The following is a 20301-nucleotide window of genomic DNA, read 5'->3' as shown; positions in this document are numbered from 1 at the left end:
TTTTTATAGATTTTGTCTCTCACAGGTACAGTGTACCTACAATAAAAATTACAGACCTCTCCATTCTTTGTTAGTGGGAAAACTTGCAAAATACACAGTGTATCATGCACTGTGGTACATACAACGCAAATGATCGATTTCCCCTATATCTGTATAGTCTGGATGAAAGAAGGGAATGAAGGGGGGGGGGGGGGCAATGATTGAAATGTTTAATATGGGATAAATAAGGTTCAAGAGGTAAGTGTTTTTAATAAGAAGCTGAACACAAGAACAAAGGGCAAAAATCTGAGGATTGTTAGAAGGGTGGGAGCAATAAGAGAAAATATTACTTTACTGAAAGAGTTTTAGATGTTTGAACAAACTTCCAGCATTGTGGTTGGTAAACTCACAGTAACTGAATTAAAATATGCCTGGGATAAACATATACACTACCGTTCAAAAGTTTGGGGTCACATTGAAATGTCCTTATTTTTGAAGGAAAAGCACTGTACTTTTCAATGAAGATAACTTTAAACTAGTCCTAACTTTAAACAAATACACTCTATACATTGCTAATGTGGTAAATGACTATTCTAGCTGCAAATGTCTGGTTTTTGGTGCAATATCTACATAGGTGTATAGAGGCCCATTTCCAGCAACTATCACTCCAGTGTTCTAATGGTACATTGTGTTTGCTCATTGGCTCAGAAGGCTAATTGATGATTAGAAAACCCTTGTGCAATCATGTTCACACATCTGAAAACAGTCTAGCTCGTTACAGAAGCTACAAAACTGACCTTCCTTTGAGCAGATTGTGTTTCTGGAGCATCACATTTGTGGGGTCAATTAAACGCTCAAAATGGACAGAAAAAGAGAACTCTCATCTGAAACTCGACAGTCTATTCTTGTTCTTAGAAATGAAGGCTATTACATGCAAGAAATTGCTAAGAAATTGAAGATTTCCTACAACGGTGTGTACTACTCCCTTCAGAGGACAGCACAAACTGGCTCTAACCAGAGTAGAAAAAGAAGTGGGAGGCCGCGTTGCACAACTAAGCAAATAGATAAGCACATTAGAGTCTCTAGTTTGAGAAACAGACGCCTCACAGGTCCCTAACTGGCATCTTCATTAAATAGTACCTGCAAAACACCAGTGTCAACATCTACAGTGAAGAGGCAAAGAAAAAGCCATATCTGAGACTGGCCAATAAAAGAAAAAGATTAAGATGGGCAAAAGAATACATACATTAGACAGAGGAAGACTGGAAAAAAGTGTTGTGGACGGATGAATCCAAGTTTGAGGTGTTTGGATCACAAAGAGGAACGTTTGTGAGACGCAGAACAAATGAAAAGATACTGGAAGAATGCCTGACGCCATCTGTTAAGCATGGTGGAGGTAATGTGATGGTCTGGGGTTTCTTTGGTGCTGGTAAGGTGGGAGATTTGTACAGGGTAAAAGGGATTCTGAATAAGGAAGAATATCACTCAATTTTGCTACGCCATGCCATACCCAGCGGACAGCGCTTGATTGGAGCCAATTTCATCCTACAACAGGACACTGACCCTAAACACACCTCCAAATTGTGCAAGAACTATTTACAGCAGAAGCAGGCAGCTGGTTATTCTATCGGTAATGGAGTGGCCAGCGCAGTCACCAGATCTGAACCCCATTGAGCTGTTGTGGGAGCAGCTTGACCGTATGGTACGCCAGAAGTGCCCATCCAACCAATCCAACTTGTGGGAGCTGCTTCTAGAAGCATGGGGTGCAATTTCTCAAGCTTACCTCAACAGATTAATAGCTAGAATGCCAAAGGTGTGCAATGCTGGAATTGCTGCAAAAGGTGGATTCTTTGACGAAAGCAAAGTTTGATGTAAAAACAATGTTATTTCAAATACAAATCATTCTTTCTAACCTTGTCAATGTCTTGACTCTATTTTCTATTCATTTCACAACGTATGGTGGTGAATAAGTGTGACTTTTCATGGAAAACACAAAATTGTTTGGGTGACCCCAAACTTTTGAACGGTAGTGTATCTATCCTAAGATGATAATAAAGGAGATAATGGCAGACTAGAAGGTCCAGGTAGTATTTTTATAATGACATTCTTTTGTTTCTATGTTTCTACAGTACAGTTACTTTTACGTGTGTTAATCATTTGGTTGTTTCTTATGCTGTTAATACAGTAGAGAAAACAAAGTCCCCTGGAGTAGATCCTAAACAGCTAGCAGCTGAACTCCAGAAGGTTTCCCAGCAGCAGACTCCTTCTGTTGTCTCCTCTGCAATGGAGAAAGGATCATATATTCATTCTGGAACAACATCAGCAGGTTCTAGTGCAGTACCCAGTCCTGGGCAACCTGGCTCCCCATCTGTAAGCAAGAAAAGGCACAGCAGCAAGGTAACTTTAAGATAATGGATGGTGTACAAGGAAAGTAATGGCTAGTGATGCACTAGACTGTCTCTCATTTGGTACAGTACACTTCTATCTAGAGAAGCAACTATCACAGGAAATATAGGGTGTGAACTGTTCATCCTATGATACAGTATGTCAACACAAGCTTCTTGATGTTTGTGAATGGAAATACATAAAGCCTCGTATATTATAAAATTATAAATGTTTACTAAATCATTTTTGCTCCTAGGAACCAATTAGCCTTGGTTCAAATATTTCCAGAGCTTCTAGATCAGTTTTTTTTTTAAATATATATGTAGCCTGATGCTGTAACTGATATAAAAATCAGTTTTCATCTGGTCACACTATAGTATTTGAAAGTAAGGCTAGAATCAGATCTTGCAGAAAACAGTGCAAGATTAATAATCCTCTCTGGCAACTGGACTGGTCTGGCATTACACACTGGGTGTCAAGAACTACTCCATTGACAACAATAGGATCGGTTCTGGCATCAGTTTCCTGTGGCATTTTTGATAGCATAAAAAAGGTAAACTGAGACAGAAGCCATACATACAGTCCTATTCCACCAGCTTTCATTTAATTAACCTTACTGGAAAATTTGCTATTTTTATTTCTATTATTAGTGTCTCTTTAAAAAATAAAAATGGAAATTGTTTTTGTTGCTTTTTAGTCCACTGAAGCTGTGAAGGCGCCTTCCCACCCTATTACTGGTGACATCCAGGTACTTAAAGCATTTTTGTTTATAATTGTTCATAGTGTGATTTTGTAGACAGTTGTTTGCTACTTGTAATGCATTATAATTTAAGTATGGGGGCTTTATTTTCTGTGTTTTATAGCTTCAAGTTAATTATGATAAGCATCTTGGTAATCTCATAATCCACATACTGCAAGCAAGGAATCTTGTCCCCAGAGATAACAATGGTTATTCAGACCCTTTTGTGAAAGTATATCTTCTTCCAGGAAGAGGGTAAGCCAAATGTAACTTTTAGTTGCTGAGTAAATATTTCATGGATGTAGAGTATGTGTATCTGTGATAATATTCTCAAAGTGTGGCGTCCTGCATTCTTAGTTTCCAAGTAACAATTTGTAATACAAATAAACTTACATGAAATATTAATTTAGAAGTTTAGAATCTGTCACTAGGTTTATTCCCCTTTAAATGAGGGCAGCATAAACTAATGAGAGAAATGCTGAACAGACCAGTATATTACTTACATTATTCTGTTCAGCCATTCTCCTATGGCTATATCCATGTTTTTCAGGTATTTTCCAGGCAGTCCTCAGGTGGTATCCTCCCACTGCACAGAGAGGGCAGCCTGAGGAAAATGAGCGCAGATCAGTTTTGCTTTGTATGAAGCAAAACAAATCTGCTTTGCTCATGTCTAATCAGGAGGATATCAACTACACAGAACAATGTAAGTGATACATCATTTTGTTCAGCTTCTCTGTCTTCAGATTATGCTACCCTTAAGCCTTACTCACACGTCATGAGAAATTGTTTGTGATCATGTACAGTATCCATGATTACGGACAAATTTCCAGCCTGTTGCTTAGTACTGGGCTATTAAAGCATTCCGTTTTTTTTTTTTTTACCGATCCACAATTGGTTCCGTGAAAAAAGGGGATCCCCATAGGGATAGCGTAGGGAACCCATGTTTTTTGCAGATTCCACGGATTTGGAATCTGTGAAAAACACGGATGTGATATCAGTGATGTGATATCAACTTTATTATAAGGCCACATTCACATGTCCATAATTTTGTGGACCCTAAGGATGGTGAAGTCTTGTAATGGAGTGTTTCTCTGTCTGGCATGATGCATCAATATCATGCCGGGAGCGGGAAAACAGTTTGAATCTCCTGCAGCTTCGTAATGACAGAGCTTCACAGTTCTAAAGATGGCTCTGTAAACGTGCCTAGTCATTTTGGGGCCAAAATAAAACTAGGAGATACTTTAGTAGCTTTATTCTAGAGAGCTGTAGAGGTCTCAGAACATGGGTGTCACACATTTAATAACAAAATAATTTTTTTACATGCATTGTTCAAAGAAGAAATTACAAATGCTGTTATCCTTGGAACAATGCTGCACTAAATCAGCTTGTTTTTTGTATTTTATATTTTGTCTGTTTCCCCAAACTTTGATACAGTACGATTGTCCTTATAGTGTATATCTAGTTGTGTCTGTTATGTCTCTAATGTTGCTGGCCATAACTAGGAATAAAGAGAATAATGTTAACTCTTATATGTGTGTTACGTCTTTCACTTGTATCTTCTGTTTTATCTTTGCTTGCTTCCTATGCTTTCTCATCTTTGTGTAATTCCCCTTCACTGGGTCCTTGCAGCCAAGTAATGGTTGTCCAGAATGCCAGGTAGAGTTTAATTATTATTTTTTTTTAAATAGAAAAACAGATTGATATTACTTTGCATGAGAAAACATACACAAAGCACTGTTGCTTAATACATTATTCAAAATGTATTACAAATTTATATTTGTAAACATTTTGGAGTTAAAGGGGTTCTCCAGTTTTTGCTATTGTGTTAAAGTGATAGGAATATGTTTTCTTACTAGTATGGGTAAAAATTTCCAAAACTATCCAAGTTTCACAGTTTTTAGCAGATAGGAAGTGAAATGTAAGCTTTGATCTTAGGGTGCATATACACAATCAATAACCGTTGGCTTAATAATTTAGTCCACAGTTATCTCTCCCAACTTCTCCGTACAAGTGAACATTTGGCAAGGAACAGGCAAGGGGGTGGGGTGGCCGCTTAGTGGAGAAAGAGAGCAAATATGTAACTGCAGTTCATGTCTGTTCTTCAGAGGATCTGCAATGTTCATGCAACCTAAATCTTAAGACTAACCTCTTATTAGAATAACAGTAGTGTCAGTGATTATTGTAAACCCTTCTTTGCCATCCTACCGCTGTATCATTTTGTATCAGTAACCCCTTCCCTCTCCACATCTATGGTAGTGTACTGTGTAAGTCATCAACCCAACATAACAGCTTATTAAATACACTTTCATATGTACAGTAGGTGCTGTGTTGTGCTGTTATTGAACAGGGAACTAAGGTAGGAGGTAAGTATGCATGTACTACTAGCAAACAGCTAAATTCTAGTCCTGTCCCCTGAAATGGACTTAATAACAGAAGTAAGAGCCCAAATTCACCTTGTCACTACTCTGAAGGGTTAACCCAACAAAACCAGACTTTTAAAAATCTGTTAAAATGACAGGTACATTTTAAGAGACACTATTAGACAGATATAGTGGAACATATCAAACCTTTGTTAGGGACATTTACAAAATTTATTAAACAAAATGTAACTTTATAAGTAAAAAAATGTATACAATTTTATTATAAAATATAAGCTTCATATAAACACAGAGAACCCCTTTAAATTAAATAGATGCATGATGGCTGAACTTGATTTCCCATTGAGTTTTATATTGAGGAAAGCACCTACACAGATAATATTTTAGTGTGAAAATATAGAATAAACTTCTTTTATGTCATAAGTATTTGTTCACACATATTATTTTGGTCAGAATCTTTGTCAGGATTTTGGTCAGTATTTGTAGCCAAAACCAGGAGTGGAACTGACAGGACAAAATTATAGTAAAAAGATCTGCACAGCTTTTTTTTTTTTTCAACCCATGCTGGTTTTGGTTAAAAAAAGACTGACCAAAAGACTGACAAAAATACTATGGGGGGGGGGGGGGGGGGGATTTATCATTATGTGCCCCAGGTGTACGCCACAAAGAGGGCCATCTTCCCCTTTTTTTCTGTGGCGTTCACCTGCTGTATCCCCTGTGCACCTAATGAGACAAGCAACTTAGCCTCCCCAACTACCAAATTTATGAAGACAGGTGTATGCCAGGCAAAAATCTGCAGGACACAGGGCTGGCTGGCTGTACTAAGAGGCATGCATCTCTTAGTAAATCCTTTTTAAAAGCAGTCAAGTTTTACAAGTTACCTTTCGTTGTAATAGTACTGACTATATGACCAATGCTGTAAACACGACCCCCCCCCCCCCCAAAAAAAAAAAAAACCTAAATAAATACAAAAAAAATAAAGTACATTTAAAAAAAAATTACAAATATTTTATTCCCGTTTTGCAGCATATTTTAAGGAAAAATTAAGCCTGTATTAGCAAAGTATAGTTGGTGTCTTAAAAAATAAGGGCTCATGTCGGCCTGTAGGTGAAAAAATGCAAGCGCTATGGCCTTTTAAACATGAGGAGGAAAAAACGAAGGTGCAAAAATAAAAATTGGCTTGGTCCTTAACAGGTTAAAAGGGTATTCCGCTCAAACATAACTTTTGATATATTGTTGCCCATGGTGAGACTAACAATTCATTCCATACTTATTATTGTCTATTCAGTCTTCTTCCCCCAGATTTGAGCTACTACTTTCTGCTGACAACACAAAAATCTCTGTGTGAGCTGTTCTCTCTGCCTCCCCCTCCTCCCCCCTCCCTTCTGAGACAACTCTCTAGCAGGCTGTATCTGTAACATTGTAGCTTCTTTGTAGTGCTGGGAGGGTTAAAGGAGTACTCCAGGCACCCCCTGTAAAATCTAAACTCCTCACACACTGGGGGATGGTTACTGGCTTCCTCTCTGTCACATTTCTTCCCACTCTGGCTGCTCTCGCTGCCCCCTGCACTGTTCTCTGTTCCTGCTGATTACATCTCCAGCTTCCTGTTTGGACCAGTGCCTGTGTGCTGCATATTCCTACAGTCCCCACAATGCCTTGTTTCCCTGGCCTGCCTCTGTAAACCTCCCACCCACAAACATGCCCACAACCCCGCCCTCCATCCCTAGCTCCTCTATTCCCCACCTCCCTCCATCTATTCCCCTCCCACTGCACAGCCTAGTCCCCTACACAAGCAGTAATGGTAAATACTGACAACCCAGCCCCCTTATTTGGGTGTCCAGTGAATAAAAACTGCAGCCACCATTGTCTACTTTTAATATGGCATGATGCTGAGGGTTGTGGTTGTGCAACCTGGAGTTGCACAGCTTGAAAAATTACTACCAGCATCTTGTCCAAGAGACAATGATGGTGGTAGTAGTTCTGAAATCTGTGCAACTCCAGCTTACACACATACAACCCCCACCATCATGCCATGCTGATACTTGATGATGGTGATTGTGCTTATGAAGCAGAGGAGACCTCGGACACCAGATTCAGCTATAACTCATAATCCAGCAGCTGACAGCAAGCAGCAACATCTTTCAGGAGCTTGAACTCGGCCAGGATCTTCCAGGGAGCATTGAAACAAACTCTTTCAGCTCTAGAAAGATGTTGCTGCTTGCTGTCAGCTGCTGGACTATGAGTTATAGCTGAATCTGGTGTCCGAGGTCTCCTCTGCTTCTCAGTCATTCTGGAGGAGGATCCTGTAGCATTAGACACCAGTGATCTCCTAGCAGGCATCTGGCATTGAAAGGGTGCCAAATGCCTCCTATTAGATCTGTGACATCTGATGCTGCAAGAAGCTGCTGAGGAGGGAGCCCGACAGATAATATTGTATTGTAAAACTGGGCGGGCAGAGGAGGACTGGGGCGGGCAGAGGATGTGTTGAGGGGCAGGTTTCCCTGTGACAGAGAGGAAATACATCACTTCTCAATATGGCACCTGTGGAACAGCATTGAGACGTGATGTGTTTCCTTCTTCCTGAACTACAGAACTTCCTGTGGGACTTTGATTCTTTGAAAAACGGGTAACATTACAGCTGTCCTAATGAGTGTAAATGGCAATGTTATATAACTTTCCTTTGTAAGTGCAGTGTTAAATTATGTAATTTGTCCGGAGTACCCCTTTAATCACAGTGAGTTCATTAGAAACTTGACCTCAGAATAACCCTCCCAGCATTACAAAGAAGCTACAATGTTACAGATAAAGGCTATGTCCACACAATGTTTATTCCTCTCCATTTTTGAAAAGAAAAAAAAACACTTGTCATTTTGAGTTTAAAATGACGGACATCATTTCACTGTTTGGTCACTTGTCAATATAATGACGGCAGTTGGTACATTATCTATTATGGGTGGACTAATTGGCCTTTGTGTGTGTCTTTAATAAAAAGTCCATTGAATTTATGTAAAAAATAGTGAGAGGACGGTAAAATGAAAAACTGTGTATAAACAACTAAAAAACAAAGTCTGTTGTTTGCAAAAGATGTCCAAAAAGAATTGTCATCATTTTGACGTCCACAAAGACAACATTGATTATTTTATACACTGTGTGCATTAGAAGTCCATCATTCTATTGACTTTAATGCATTGCATTGAAGTCAATTACATTGCAGCAATAACTGACGTCTTTTTAAATAGCCGTCTTTTTTTGTGTGAACATAGTTACAAGGAAAGAGGGAGTGGGAGTTCTACTGTTTGTGATCCAACAAGGTTTACCTGGAACTAGAATACCCTAAGGAATGAACTGTACAGAAGACGAAGAAAGAAAAGCACAGGGCCTCTAGTTAGATAAAGGCCGGGTTCACACCAGCCGGGTCACAGAACAACCGTTGTTACTGAAGATCATCCCGACAGGTACTGCCGGATCTTCAGTAACACCGGCTGTCCTGTGATGATGATCTTCTGTGATGATGATCTTCATTTCTGGTGAATTCGGATGTGAGTGCACCTGTGTGCGCCCGCATCCTAATTCACCACTGCACAACCGGAGCCGCATTCTCCATTGTTTGAAATGACATGTCTTGTGCGCCCGCTATTCAATGAATAGTGGCCACAAAAAACTGACATGTCAGTTATTGTGCAGTCTGATGGAAACCGGCTGGGATTCCATTCATTTCAATACAACGTATGTTTTGTATAAATCAAGGCCGATGTTGCCATTTGTGTGAACATAGCCATAAAGCGCAAAGTTGAAAATGCAGTATATTAAAAGCGATTGAAGGTCCTCTAGTTAGGTATGAAATGCATCAAGTTTAATACATCAGATAAAGGCAGAATAGACATAAATAAACCTATATGAATCATGTGACCATATCTAAACAATATCGTCAGGGAAAGGAGGGGTTAAAAATGTGCACAAACCCTTCCTTTCCCAGACAATATTGTTTAAATATGGTCTCATTATTCATATGTGTTTATTTATGTCTATTCTGCCTTCATCTGATGCATTAAACTTGATGTGTTTCATACCCAACTAGAGGACCTTCACTTTTCATATATTGCATTTATTTTACTTGACTTATCCAACTTGATGCACGTTGTGTGAACATAGCCAATGTCAGTTAGAGACATCTGTCTCAAAAGGGGAGGGGAGACAGAAAGAAAATCTCCCACACAGTTTTGTGTGTTTTCAGCAGAAAGCAGCAGCTCAGAACTAGGAGAAGGAGACTAAATAAATAATAACAAGTATGGAAGGAATTGTTAGTCTCACCATGGGCAGCGACATATGAAAAGTTATGTTTGAGTGGAATACCCCTTTAAACAATGTGTCTTTTATATTTCCCTAATCCGCTTGCATTACTATTTTGCTTTTTGACTACTGTTATATCCTCTCCTCTTTATCACCACATCACCACACCTCATTTATCCTATTTCTCTCTATGTTTTTGACACGGCATTAGCTTATTTCCTCCTTGTCTCGTGTATGATTTAAAAATTAATTGAATTTGCCAAACACAGAGGGTTCACATAAACCAGCAATTCTGCCAATGTTTTGGGGTTTTTTTGCATATTTTTGTTATTTATACTTAAGTCAAACATTTTCATGTTGCTGCATTCCAAAGTCATACCTTATTTTTCATCAATGTAATCAAAAGAAGGCACATGTTTTGTTTTTCTGGAGGGGAAGGAGGGGGGGCAAACATCGAATCTACCGTGTGGATACCACCACCATGGCTGATGCAAAATAAAAAAATATTTAATGTACAGTATTTTCACCCAGTATTACATGTTGATGTCAGACTGATATGAAAACTATTAGGTCATGCCTTCAGCTTTGATCAATAAGCATATAATTATGGAAGATCTTTGTTAGCCCCTGACTGCAATGGTAATCCATTCAATGGGAAGTAGCAATGGTTAGTGGGAACTTCTTCAGTCAAACATCATAGATAAGTAAGCAAATGTAACTGAAGAGTATGACAATAATCTTAGTAAAATTATGAAGTCATAAAGCATTATACACTTATGGTCTCACACCTGCAGCAATGCTTTCTTTCATGTTAATTAGCTAAGAAAGTAGAAATTCCATAAGTGAAATTACTGTGACATTATTATTTTTGCCTTAGTGCTGAATACAAACGAAGAACAAAATATGTGCAAAAAAGCTTAAACCCTGAATGGAATCAGACAGTAATTTACAAGAGTATCTCCATGGAACAGGTTTGTAGACTTTTTAAATTGGGGGTACTCTGGAGATTTAGTTTTTTAATCAACTGGTTTTAGAAAGATATGGAGATTTGTAATGACTTCTGTTTAAAAAAAAACTCAAGTCTTTCAAAGCTGCGTAATAATATTGGGGAAGACGGACATCTAGTTAAAGGGGAAGTCCGGCCTCCCTTTGTTTTGTTTTTTTTGTTTTTTTTAAGACAGGGGCATGCGGTAAAGTAATAAAGAGTATTAACTCACCTCTCCCCGTGCTTCTTCATCCCCAGACTGCTGCTCTTGTACTCCTGCCGGGCTCTGGCATCTCCAGCGCTGCACACTTTACAACCTGGCTGATGGACAGGCCACCCAGCCAGTCAGTAACTCAAATGGGATGCTGCTCCAGTCACTGATTGGCTGAGCATTTTCCTCATGTTGTCATCACGCCTTCCAGTGGGATCCAGAGGTCGGCACTGCCGCCCATCATGGCCATAGGGTTAGGACTCATTATTACATTCCCACCTGCTTCACCAGCTGCCCTGTTTTGAAAATAGCTGGACTTCTTCTTTAAATAGATGGCCACTAATAATGATTATGATCATTATTAGCAGCCGTCTATATTACAAGATAGCCATCTTCCCCAATATTATTATGCAGTGGGAAAATAGCCTAAATTTGTAAACTCTGTTCTGCTGCACACTAGGAAAGGAGATCAGCAGGGGTATGAAGCTACAGAATGCAGTGTTAGGCTATGTTCACACAGTGTTTCTGTCAGCCTTTTGGTCAGTCTTTCTTCAACCAAACTCAGGAGTAGAACTGACTGGGCAAAATTATAATGAAAGATTTACACAGTTTCTGTGTTTTCAATCCACTCGTTTTGGTTAAACCACTAGTTTGGTGAAACAAAACTGATGGAAACACTATGTGTGAACATAGCCACACTAAGCAGGACAATAAAGGTTGGCAGTGGGTAACAATAAAATGGACAGAACAAATGTTCTCTTTAACCAATTTATACAACTAGTTTCTGTGGATTGGCAATACCAACATACTGTACTGTATATTAAATAGCAGGCTGCTAAGCAATGTTATATTGTGTTAGGATTACTATTAACCAATCCACACATATAAAGTGCTCAAATCTGTAATACTAAATAACATGATCTCTATATCATCCTGAGCTTGCAAGAATTATCTAGGACATAAAAAAGTAGCTATTATCCACTAAAAACAAACCAGGCATAGATAATGTTTTATTGCAGAGTATGTGCATCTACAGTAGTTTTTATCTTATTTCTGTTGGCATTTCACATTCTGGATATGTTGCCACAATGTAAAAATAAGGGCAAATAATGACTTTTTTTTGCAAAATAACGGCTATTATAAATTATTGTGATCATTAAAAATGCCTGTTATTTTACAACAACAGACATTATTGGCTCTTATTTTTCATTGTGGGGACATAGCCTTAGGCTATGTTCCCATGCTGCATAAACAAAAGTCATTCCCTGTGAATGGCTGTTGTTTGTACAGCGTGTGAACATAGCTTAAAGGAGTTGGCCACTTTATAGTAAAATTGCTCAGTGTACAGTATTAGTAGGTGTACTCACTGTATATACTGCCAGCAGCTCCCTGTGTACCTCATAGAGCTAATATCAGACTCCTCTCCTCCAGGCTGGGCTGCCCTGCTCTCTGGTGTTTTGGTCCATAAGATTGCTGACATGGAGGAGCATGTGACCAGGCCCCACCCCCCAGTGTCCACCATTGAGCCTGTATATTCCTATGGAGGACACAGGGGGCAGGGCATGGTCACATGCTCCTCCATCTCAGCCATTTTATGGACAGAAACAAAACAGAGTAGGGCAGCCCAGCCTGGTGAAGGGGAGTCTGATTTTAGCTCTATGAAGTACACAGGGAGCTGCTGTCAGTATATACAGTGAGTACACCTACTAATACTGTACACTGAAATATTTTACTATAAAGTGGCCAACCCTTTTAAGTTTTAACTTTAGTTTGATTTTAATCTTCATAAGTTGAATGCACTATTTTAAGAAATTAATTGTACACAGAAAACATTTCTAGTTAAGACCACCTGGGAATAATTTAACTTTAGGGTATCATGGCAATATATTCAGGATATACAGTACAGTACAATTGTATGCTTTATACAAAACAAAGTAAGCTCATACTAAGATTATAATTCAGGAGTACATTCATTAACTGTGAGTAGTACCTATAATAGTAAAACAAATGTAGTTAATATATCACATTATTCAGCATAAATGCAGAAAATGTCCCTTGAGGCCAGATTCACACGTACTGGATCCTCAGCAGATTTTAAGCTGCCAATTTGCAGCAAAATCCGCTGAGGATCCCTTGCCTGTTAGTTTCTTTGAGAAATTGAACTTCCCGTCGGCCGGAGCATACTGTACCTGCTCCACGATCCAGCTTGCTTCACGGGTTCCCGGCTGGATGTCCCGCTCAGCCAATCAGTGCACTGCCCCATCACAGTGCACTGATTGGCTGAGCGGGTCATATAGTATTTGAAGGAGAAGTTGAAGTGATTAGGATCCAAGTCTAAAAGGACGATAATGATAACCGCAGTAATCCAGTGGGTTATTGAGAATAAAGACAAGATGTTCTAAAGTTTTCAATGCAGGTGCTCTTGTGCATAATTTATTAGGAACAAAGGTAATCACAGACAGATTATCCGACGTTTCGATGATGACACCTTTAGCTAGGAGTCTGTGTGGCAGAAGACAACAGGACATGCAGAAGTGGATGGGTTGGCAAGACGGCGCCTGCCTGAAGATGCAGATTCGGATTTGGCTAGGTAGCCCTCAGTAACCATGAAGGGAAGAGGAGCCGGATGGTAGGACCAGGCGGTGGTCCGTGGAGTACGCGGTCCAGCGAGGCTAGGTCGCTCCGTGATGATGCCGCTGAGCGGGTCCTCCAGGTAATGTATGCTCCAGCTGGAGAGGGGTTAACACGGCTGTTACATACTCGCAGCAGAATGTCAATCCTAAGTAACAGGCAAGGGATCCGCAGTAGATTTCGCTGCACATTCGCAGCATGAAATCCGCTGTGGATCCAGTACGTGCGAATCTGGCCTGAGAAGGGTATAAAATAATCAATCAGATTTACAGCCATGTCAAGCAGTTAGTGAATTTGTTATCACCTTTGTGACCATGTGTAACATTATATTAATTGTGTTCTGAATTCAAATACAGTTGAAGAAAAAAACATTGGAAGTCACTGTATGGGATTACGATCGATTCTCTTCAAATGACTTTCTTGGTGAGGTACAGTAAGACAATTTATCACCATCCAATGTATGTTTGCCAGTTAAATGTTTCAATAAATATATTTTTCAAGGCACTGGAAAGTATAAATGTTCAGGGGATATTTCTGTAAACTGGATTTACACCTTTCAAATAAAAAAATACAGCCAACATTAGTATAGTTGCACAACATCTAGGTACCATAATCTGCCTCCTGTAACGGTGTGGACAAAAATCACACAAGTGGGGATGAATACATGCATTTTTGCTCATTGCATTTGAATAGATGATCTCTGAGCACCAATGCACACTGTACTGTGTGCACTGCCGTTTGCTACATTAACTGTACTACTCTTATCTCAGTGAATGTGTACAGAGGCCTAGAGATGAATGTGAAATGGTCTGCAGTCACTGAGCCAGAGACTCATTCCAAAGCTGGGTATGCGGATTTAGGCTATGCGTAAATTAACTGCCGTTGTTTTCATCTGGCCAGACACGTACGCCTGAAACTGTAGAAGCTGTAGAAATATGAGCATACGGGCTAGTCGTGAAACTACGGCCGTTGTTTAAATTTGCTTCCTAGCATGTTTCTAAGCAGGCTGACACAGGTCATTTACTTTAAATACTGCGCCCAGCCATAGAAACCACTCAGAACATTTTTTACAGAAAGTAACTTGTAATAATGCATCTAACACATTATCTTTCTGTAGGTATTAATAGATTTGTCAAATACCTCCTATCTTGATAACATGCCACGATGGTACCCTTTAAAGGAGCAAAGTGAAAGTATTGACCATGCCAAGTCTCACTCCAGTCACAGCAGTCAACAAGTACCAAAGCCATCAGTCATTAAGAGCAGAAGTCATGGAATCTTTCCAGATCCATCTAAAGGTAATACCGTGAGCTATACTGCCAATAAAATATTAGTCTATTTTTGTGTGTTTTTATTTGTTGAACATTTCCTTCATGGTAGTTATCATTTTCATAGGTTTAGAATTTGATACTTTGGAAGTATACACTTTACTCAATTGAATTTATACTATTAAATAAATGTTACCAATGTCAAGCTATATTCCTACAATGGGAAATGGTGTCTGTCTTTCTTGAGGGCCATCATTTTAGTGCCAAAAGAAGGGCATCTGTTGATAATGTTCATTATCATTATTTGCCTGCTGCTTTTTTTGGCACTAAAACAACAGCAGTCCAGGGTGACGGCCATCATTTACCTGTTGTGGGAACATAGAAGTTATCCTTCTTTTATTTAGGGAGACAATTTTACTCTTTTCTCGAATTCACTGACAGTCACAGTGGTTGGCAAAAAAGTTAGATTTTTAATTTCAGTTCCATTTTTAGATATGCAGGAAACTGACAAATGTTCTAACTGTATACTTTTAGATATGCAGGTTCCAACTATAGAGAAATCTCATAGCAGCCCTGGTAGTTCAAAATCTTCTTCTGAGGGACACCTTCGTTCACATGGACCATCACGTAGCCAAAGTAAAAGCAGTGTCACTCAGACTCATCTAGAAGATGCTGGAGCAGCCATCGCTGCTGCTGAAGCAGCTGTCCAACAGCTTCGTCTTCAACCAAGTAAAAGACGCAAATAAATTCCTCAGCATGGCAGCTTAATGTTCATCTGTTGCCTTTTCCTGCTGTTTCCCCTTGTTGACCATTATTTGTTGTCACTACTTGTTCACCTTTGTTAAATGTCCTTATTGTGAAAATTTCGTCCACATCTAATATATGTTACCCGATTTTTGTTTACTGAAATTTAACGAAACTGGCTGTTTCCTCATTGGTTCATTCCTTCATCCAAGTGTGTTCATCTTGTATATTGTCTGGTATGCCCCATTATGTTTTTTACTTGTATGACTTTTGTAGGCCCAAACTAAATGTCATTTCTACCTCCTCAAATTTATTTTAGTCACAATAAGACCAGAATTCACTATTTTTATTCTCTATACATGCAGATTGTGTGAGCATTATCTACCTTTAGGCATGTATTTGTTTACTAAGGGATAATGTTACAAAGTCCATACATACATTATCATTATAATGAACCCATGGCCATATATTAGACTAATAAATGTTAAATCACCACCACCACTGTCACACCTTCGTAAAAACATTTACTCATATCATTTTCAGTGATCACTTAATATCGCTGCACGCGAACGCCAACATTCTTCATACATAAAATATTGAAGTGTATATTTATGAATTGTAGAAATGATTGAACGGTTCTTAGTTATAATTATTATTATTTTTTTGTCATAGACTGTAATTAGACCTCTAGTAAGACACAAACTATTTTTGCATGGTGATAAACATTGTAAACCATGAGCTTTATTTATTGATATGGTATGTATAGGTCATGGCAACATATTCTATTAGCTATATCACAAAATGAACATCATAGTAAAGAAAGAAACTATGCAGAAATATATATTATTCTTTTTCCCTATTGCGTACAACATTATTCTATTTTGATTTTCAGTCACTTTTTATTTAAAATATATTTTTTAAAAATAGAACAAAATAGTGATAAATAGATCAAATTTAATGTAATTATGGTGTAATATACAGTGTATACATAAATGTAATACAATTGAACATAGTATATTGGATAATGGTTAGTATAAAGAGCTATAGTGATAAATAGATAAATATCCACCCATCTGCTGGGAAAATTGGAAATATATCTTAATGACAAAAATTGCAATGAAGAGGTAGATAAAGTTTATCAAAGTTTTCTTAGTAACAAAAGTTATGAAAGATAACCAATTCTTTCAAAAAACTAAAAAACGGATTATGCCTTGTGCCACTAAAATACTATATATATATATATATATATATATATATATATATAAATATTTTTTTTTAATTATTATTATTTTTTATTTTTGCTAATGTCAGTAAAAAGAAATCATAATAAGGGTTTAAGCATAGTGTAGTTGCCAATATATTTCTGGATAATCTAAGCAAACACTAAAATGTTAATATGTTAATTTTTTCAATATATTATAGATTTTTTTTTTTCTGTTCTTTTTTCAACTGTGTAAATAAATGACTTATACACAGTACCATGAAATGATGGCTCCACATGGTATATCTTTCACTGAGGACATGTAATGTAAATAATACCAGTTGTTTTTCAAGCCTATGGTTCCCAGATGTTTATATTGATACATACCATTTTGAAACTGACCTCCTAAGTGATGCTACTGTAAACTATATTGAATGAAAATATCATTTGTTACTGCAGTCAACACCCTAGCCCATATTGTTTATGAAAAAGAGAAGCTTCCAAGTCAGACAATTGTATTTGTCATAGAAATTTGTTCTTGCATGTGTTCTCACAGGATTAAAGCCATGGTGGGAAACATTTTTTAAACCAATAAAAAGAAACAGCCAGTTTTAAAGCCCCTTAATGCTGTGCATGTGGTGTCTCTTTGGTGTTAAAAACACTACCTATCTAAATACAGAAAACAACACTTCTGTTTGCATGAATAACATTTAAGCTGGTTCCATCTGAGGATACATACTATGGGTTTCCATTTCACCCACACTGCCACAGCAGCACATAAAAGCGGTCAGTCTAATTATGCCAGGAAGCAGCATAGACACAGCATAGCAGGAGTACTCCCAATTCAAAGAACTCAGTCTGACAATCTGCCTTCACCAGCAAATGACAGCAAAGACCAAAGCCAGCTAGCACTCAAGAAGGTGATGTCCGATGGATCCGTCAAAGCCGAAGGTGAGACCAATGATAATACCTGTTTTACCATTGCTTCTTTCTTCTCTAGGCTACTGTATGTTCGTAGTAAAAAAAAAAATAAGTCCTTTCATTGTCTTTACTATTATAGTCCATGGATTTTTCAGTTAAAGACAATGTACCAACAGCCATTATTGCATTGATGGACGTTATTTTGGACTTAAAATGACAGACATCAATTTAAAAAATAATAAATGGACAAGGAAAAAAATGTTGTGGGAACATAGCCTTAAATCTTATCCCACTCAAATTAAAAGTTTAGAATAAGGTGACTTAAATGTATTAAAATTACACTAATTATTAATTATCATCACCTCCAAAGCTAGGCTATGTTCACACAACGGCTATGTTCACACAACGTTATAGTTTAGTAAAGAACGGACGCTGATTGCAATTGCCTCAGTGTCCGTTCTTTACTGCAGGGGCGGCATTGCATTGAAGTCAATGCAATGCCGCCCGCTGTGTTCAGACATCGTTCTTCTAATGCCCGATCTTTAGAACGGGCGTTAGAATAATGTGCCTGTACATTATTTCCAGACGCTGTTCACTGAACAGCGGCCGGAAACATCAGCTGTTCACAAAACGCAATGTGCAGCACGGCCGCACATTGCGTTGGAGTGAATGGCTAATTGATTTGCGGGCACAGTGGCCGGTGCCCGCAAATCAATTGGGAAGAAAGAACGTTCCTGCAGCCGATGCGGAGGTATCGGCTGCAGGAACGGGCTGAGTGCAGCCCGGCATCCGGCTGTTTAACAGCGTCCATTGTTATGCAACGGACGCTGTTAAACGTTGTGTGAACATAGCCAACGTCAAAAATATTAAAAAGGCAGCCGATTTTCATATTTAAAATAACGTTAGTTTTTGCCAAGATTTAGCTGACTGCAATGCTATTCATTGAAATCAATGGGAAGACGGACATCCAATGCACACAGTGTATTGAATAACGGACGTTTTTGCCATGGGCATCAAAATAATGAACATGATCATTATTTTCGGACGTCTTTTGCAACCAGCGGACGTTTTTCATTTGTAGTTCACACACAGTTTTCCTTTTGTCACCGTTCTGTCTCCGTTTTTACTATTGAATTCAATGGACTTTTCAATTAAGCCACAGCCAAGGTCCAATTAGTTACCCCAAACTAGAATAATGTACAAACATCAGTCAGTGCACTAAATGGAGGTCAGACTGCTAAATAACGCCCGTTATTTTAGACTCAAAATGACGGAAGTCATTTTAAACGGAGATGAAAAAACGTTGTGTGAACATAGCCCTATTCTGATTAATTCTGATTTGATGCTGTTTTCAGTTATTTAGATCAAATACGCTGCGATACGTTATGTGTAAAACTACCCTTAAATTGGCAGAATTTCTTTTTTTCAAAGCAGCCAATATCACCAAAGAAAATCTGGTAAGAAAAGAAATTGCAATTGCTAAATTGTGATAGATTTCTTTTTAAACAATTTGAAAAAATGAGAATACTAAGAGACAGAGCTTCATGCTGTTTGATTGTCGGCTCATCGCTGGCTCTATTACACAAGGAGATATCTGCCTGATGTGACAGATAATTTCTCCATGTAATTGGGCCTTTACAGCTTAAAGGGAACACCAGAGTATTCAGGTCATAGTCAGGCTCTATTGAACAGAATAAAAGACAGCACTCCATAGCATAATTCTGACAGGTAACGAAGGTGAATCAATAATGGAGGTTCTCACCTAGTGGAGTTGTGCTAACTGCAAGGCACAACTCTTGAGTAAGCATGCAAACAGGACCGCTGCCACTCCCATATGATCCTCAGAGGAACAAACATACGACAGTACACCTCCTCTCCAGGTATGGGTCAGCTGGGCGCAGGTCCAATGGAAATGAAAAAGTGTTTATCATAAGGTAAAAATAAATAACCACATTTATTAATTAGACACAACACGTCTGGTCTGGTCTGGTCTCTTTATCAAGTGTCATATACGTTTGTTCCTGTGAGGCTCTATTGAAGGCTTTCAATTAAACTAATGTGCTTACCCAGTAACTCTCCCAATATGTAAATTCCATCATTTTTCACTTAATCACAGGAAAAAGTAAAATAACATTAGACACTTTGCAGTTCAAATATAGGTATTTTATTAATACCCACAGGAAATGTATAATATATATATATATATATATTTATTTATTTATTTATTTTTTATTTATTTATATGTGCAATAGTTTTTGAGTGATGTAAGAACTATGGGGCCTTCTTAATGTGTGCGGAAAAGGCTATTTAGATGCTAGAAAAGGGTTATTTACAGTTAAAGAAGTTATCAAAAAGACATATATAAGGCAAAAGAAAATCAAATAAAATCAATCAAATACGGCTAAGGCTATGTTCACACAACATCAAAAATAGAGAAAAGGCGGACGATTTAGCTAATTAAAAAAACGTCCTTTTTTGCCACGATTTAACTGACTGCAATGGCAATGCATTGAAGTCAATGGGAAGACAGACGATTTTACCACGGACGTCAAAATAATGAACATGATCA

The 20301-nt window shown here is 38.2% G+C and overlaps 1 protein-coding gene across 1 annotated transcript in view; it reads left to right on the top strand.

Annotated features, from left to right (window-relative positions):
* Positions 1-20301, top strand: part of PCLO (piccolo presynaptic cytomatrix protein) — a 259253-nt gene that overhangs the window by 220077 nt on the left and 18875 nt on the right. Inside the window, exons 14-22 of the mRNA XM_069957749.1 lie at positions 2165-2376; positions 3062-3112; positions 3228-3358; positions 4733-4759; positions 10649-10742; positions 13955-14026; positions 14716-14896; positions 15401-15595; positions 17583-17762. Of these exons, the coding sequence (XP_069813850.1) occupies positions 2165-2376; positions 3062-3112; positions 3228-3358; positions 4733-4759; positions 10649-10742; positions 13955-14026; positions 14716-14896; positions 15401-15595; positions 17583-17762 (1143 nt within the window). The remainder of the gene's footprint in view (positions 1-2164; positions 2377-3061; positions 3113-3227; positions 3359-4732; positions 4760-10648; positions 10743-13954; positions 14027-14715; positions 14897-15400; positions 15596-17582; positions 17763-20301) is intronic.

Source organism: Dendropsophus ebraccatus, chromosome 1, assembly GCF_027789765.1.
Source record: "Dendropsophus ebraccatus isolate aDenEbr1 chromosome 1, aDenEbr1.pat, whole genome shotgun sequence".
Classification (NCBI taxonomy): Eukaryota; Metazoa; Chordata; class Amphibia; order Anura; family Hylidae; genus Dendropsophus; species Dendropsophus ebraccatus.
This window is presented reverse-complemented; position numbering and strand designations above follow the sequence as displayed.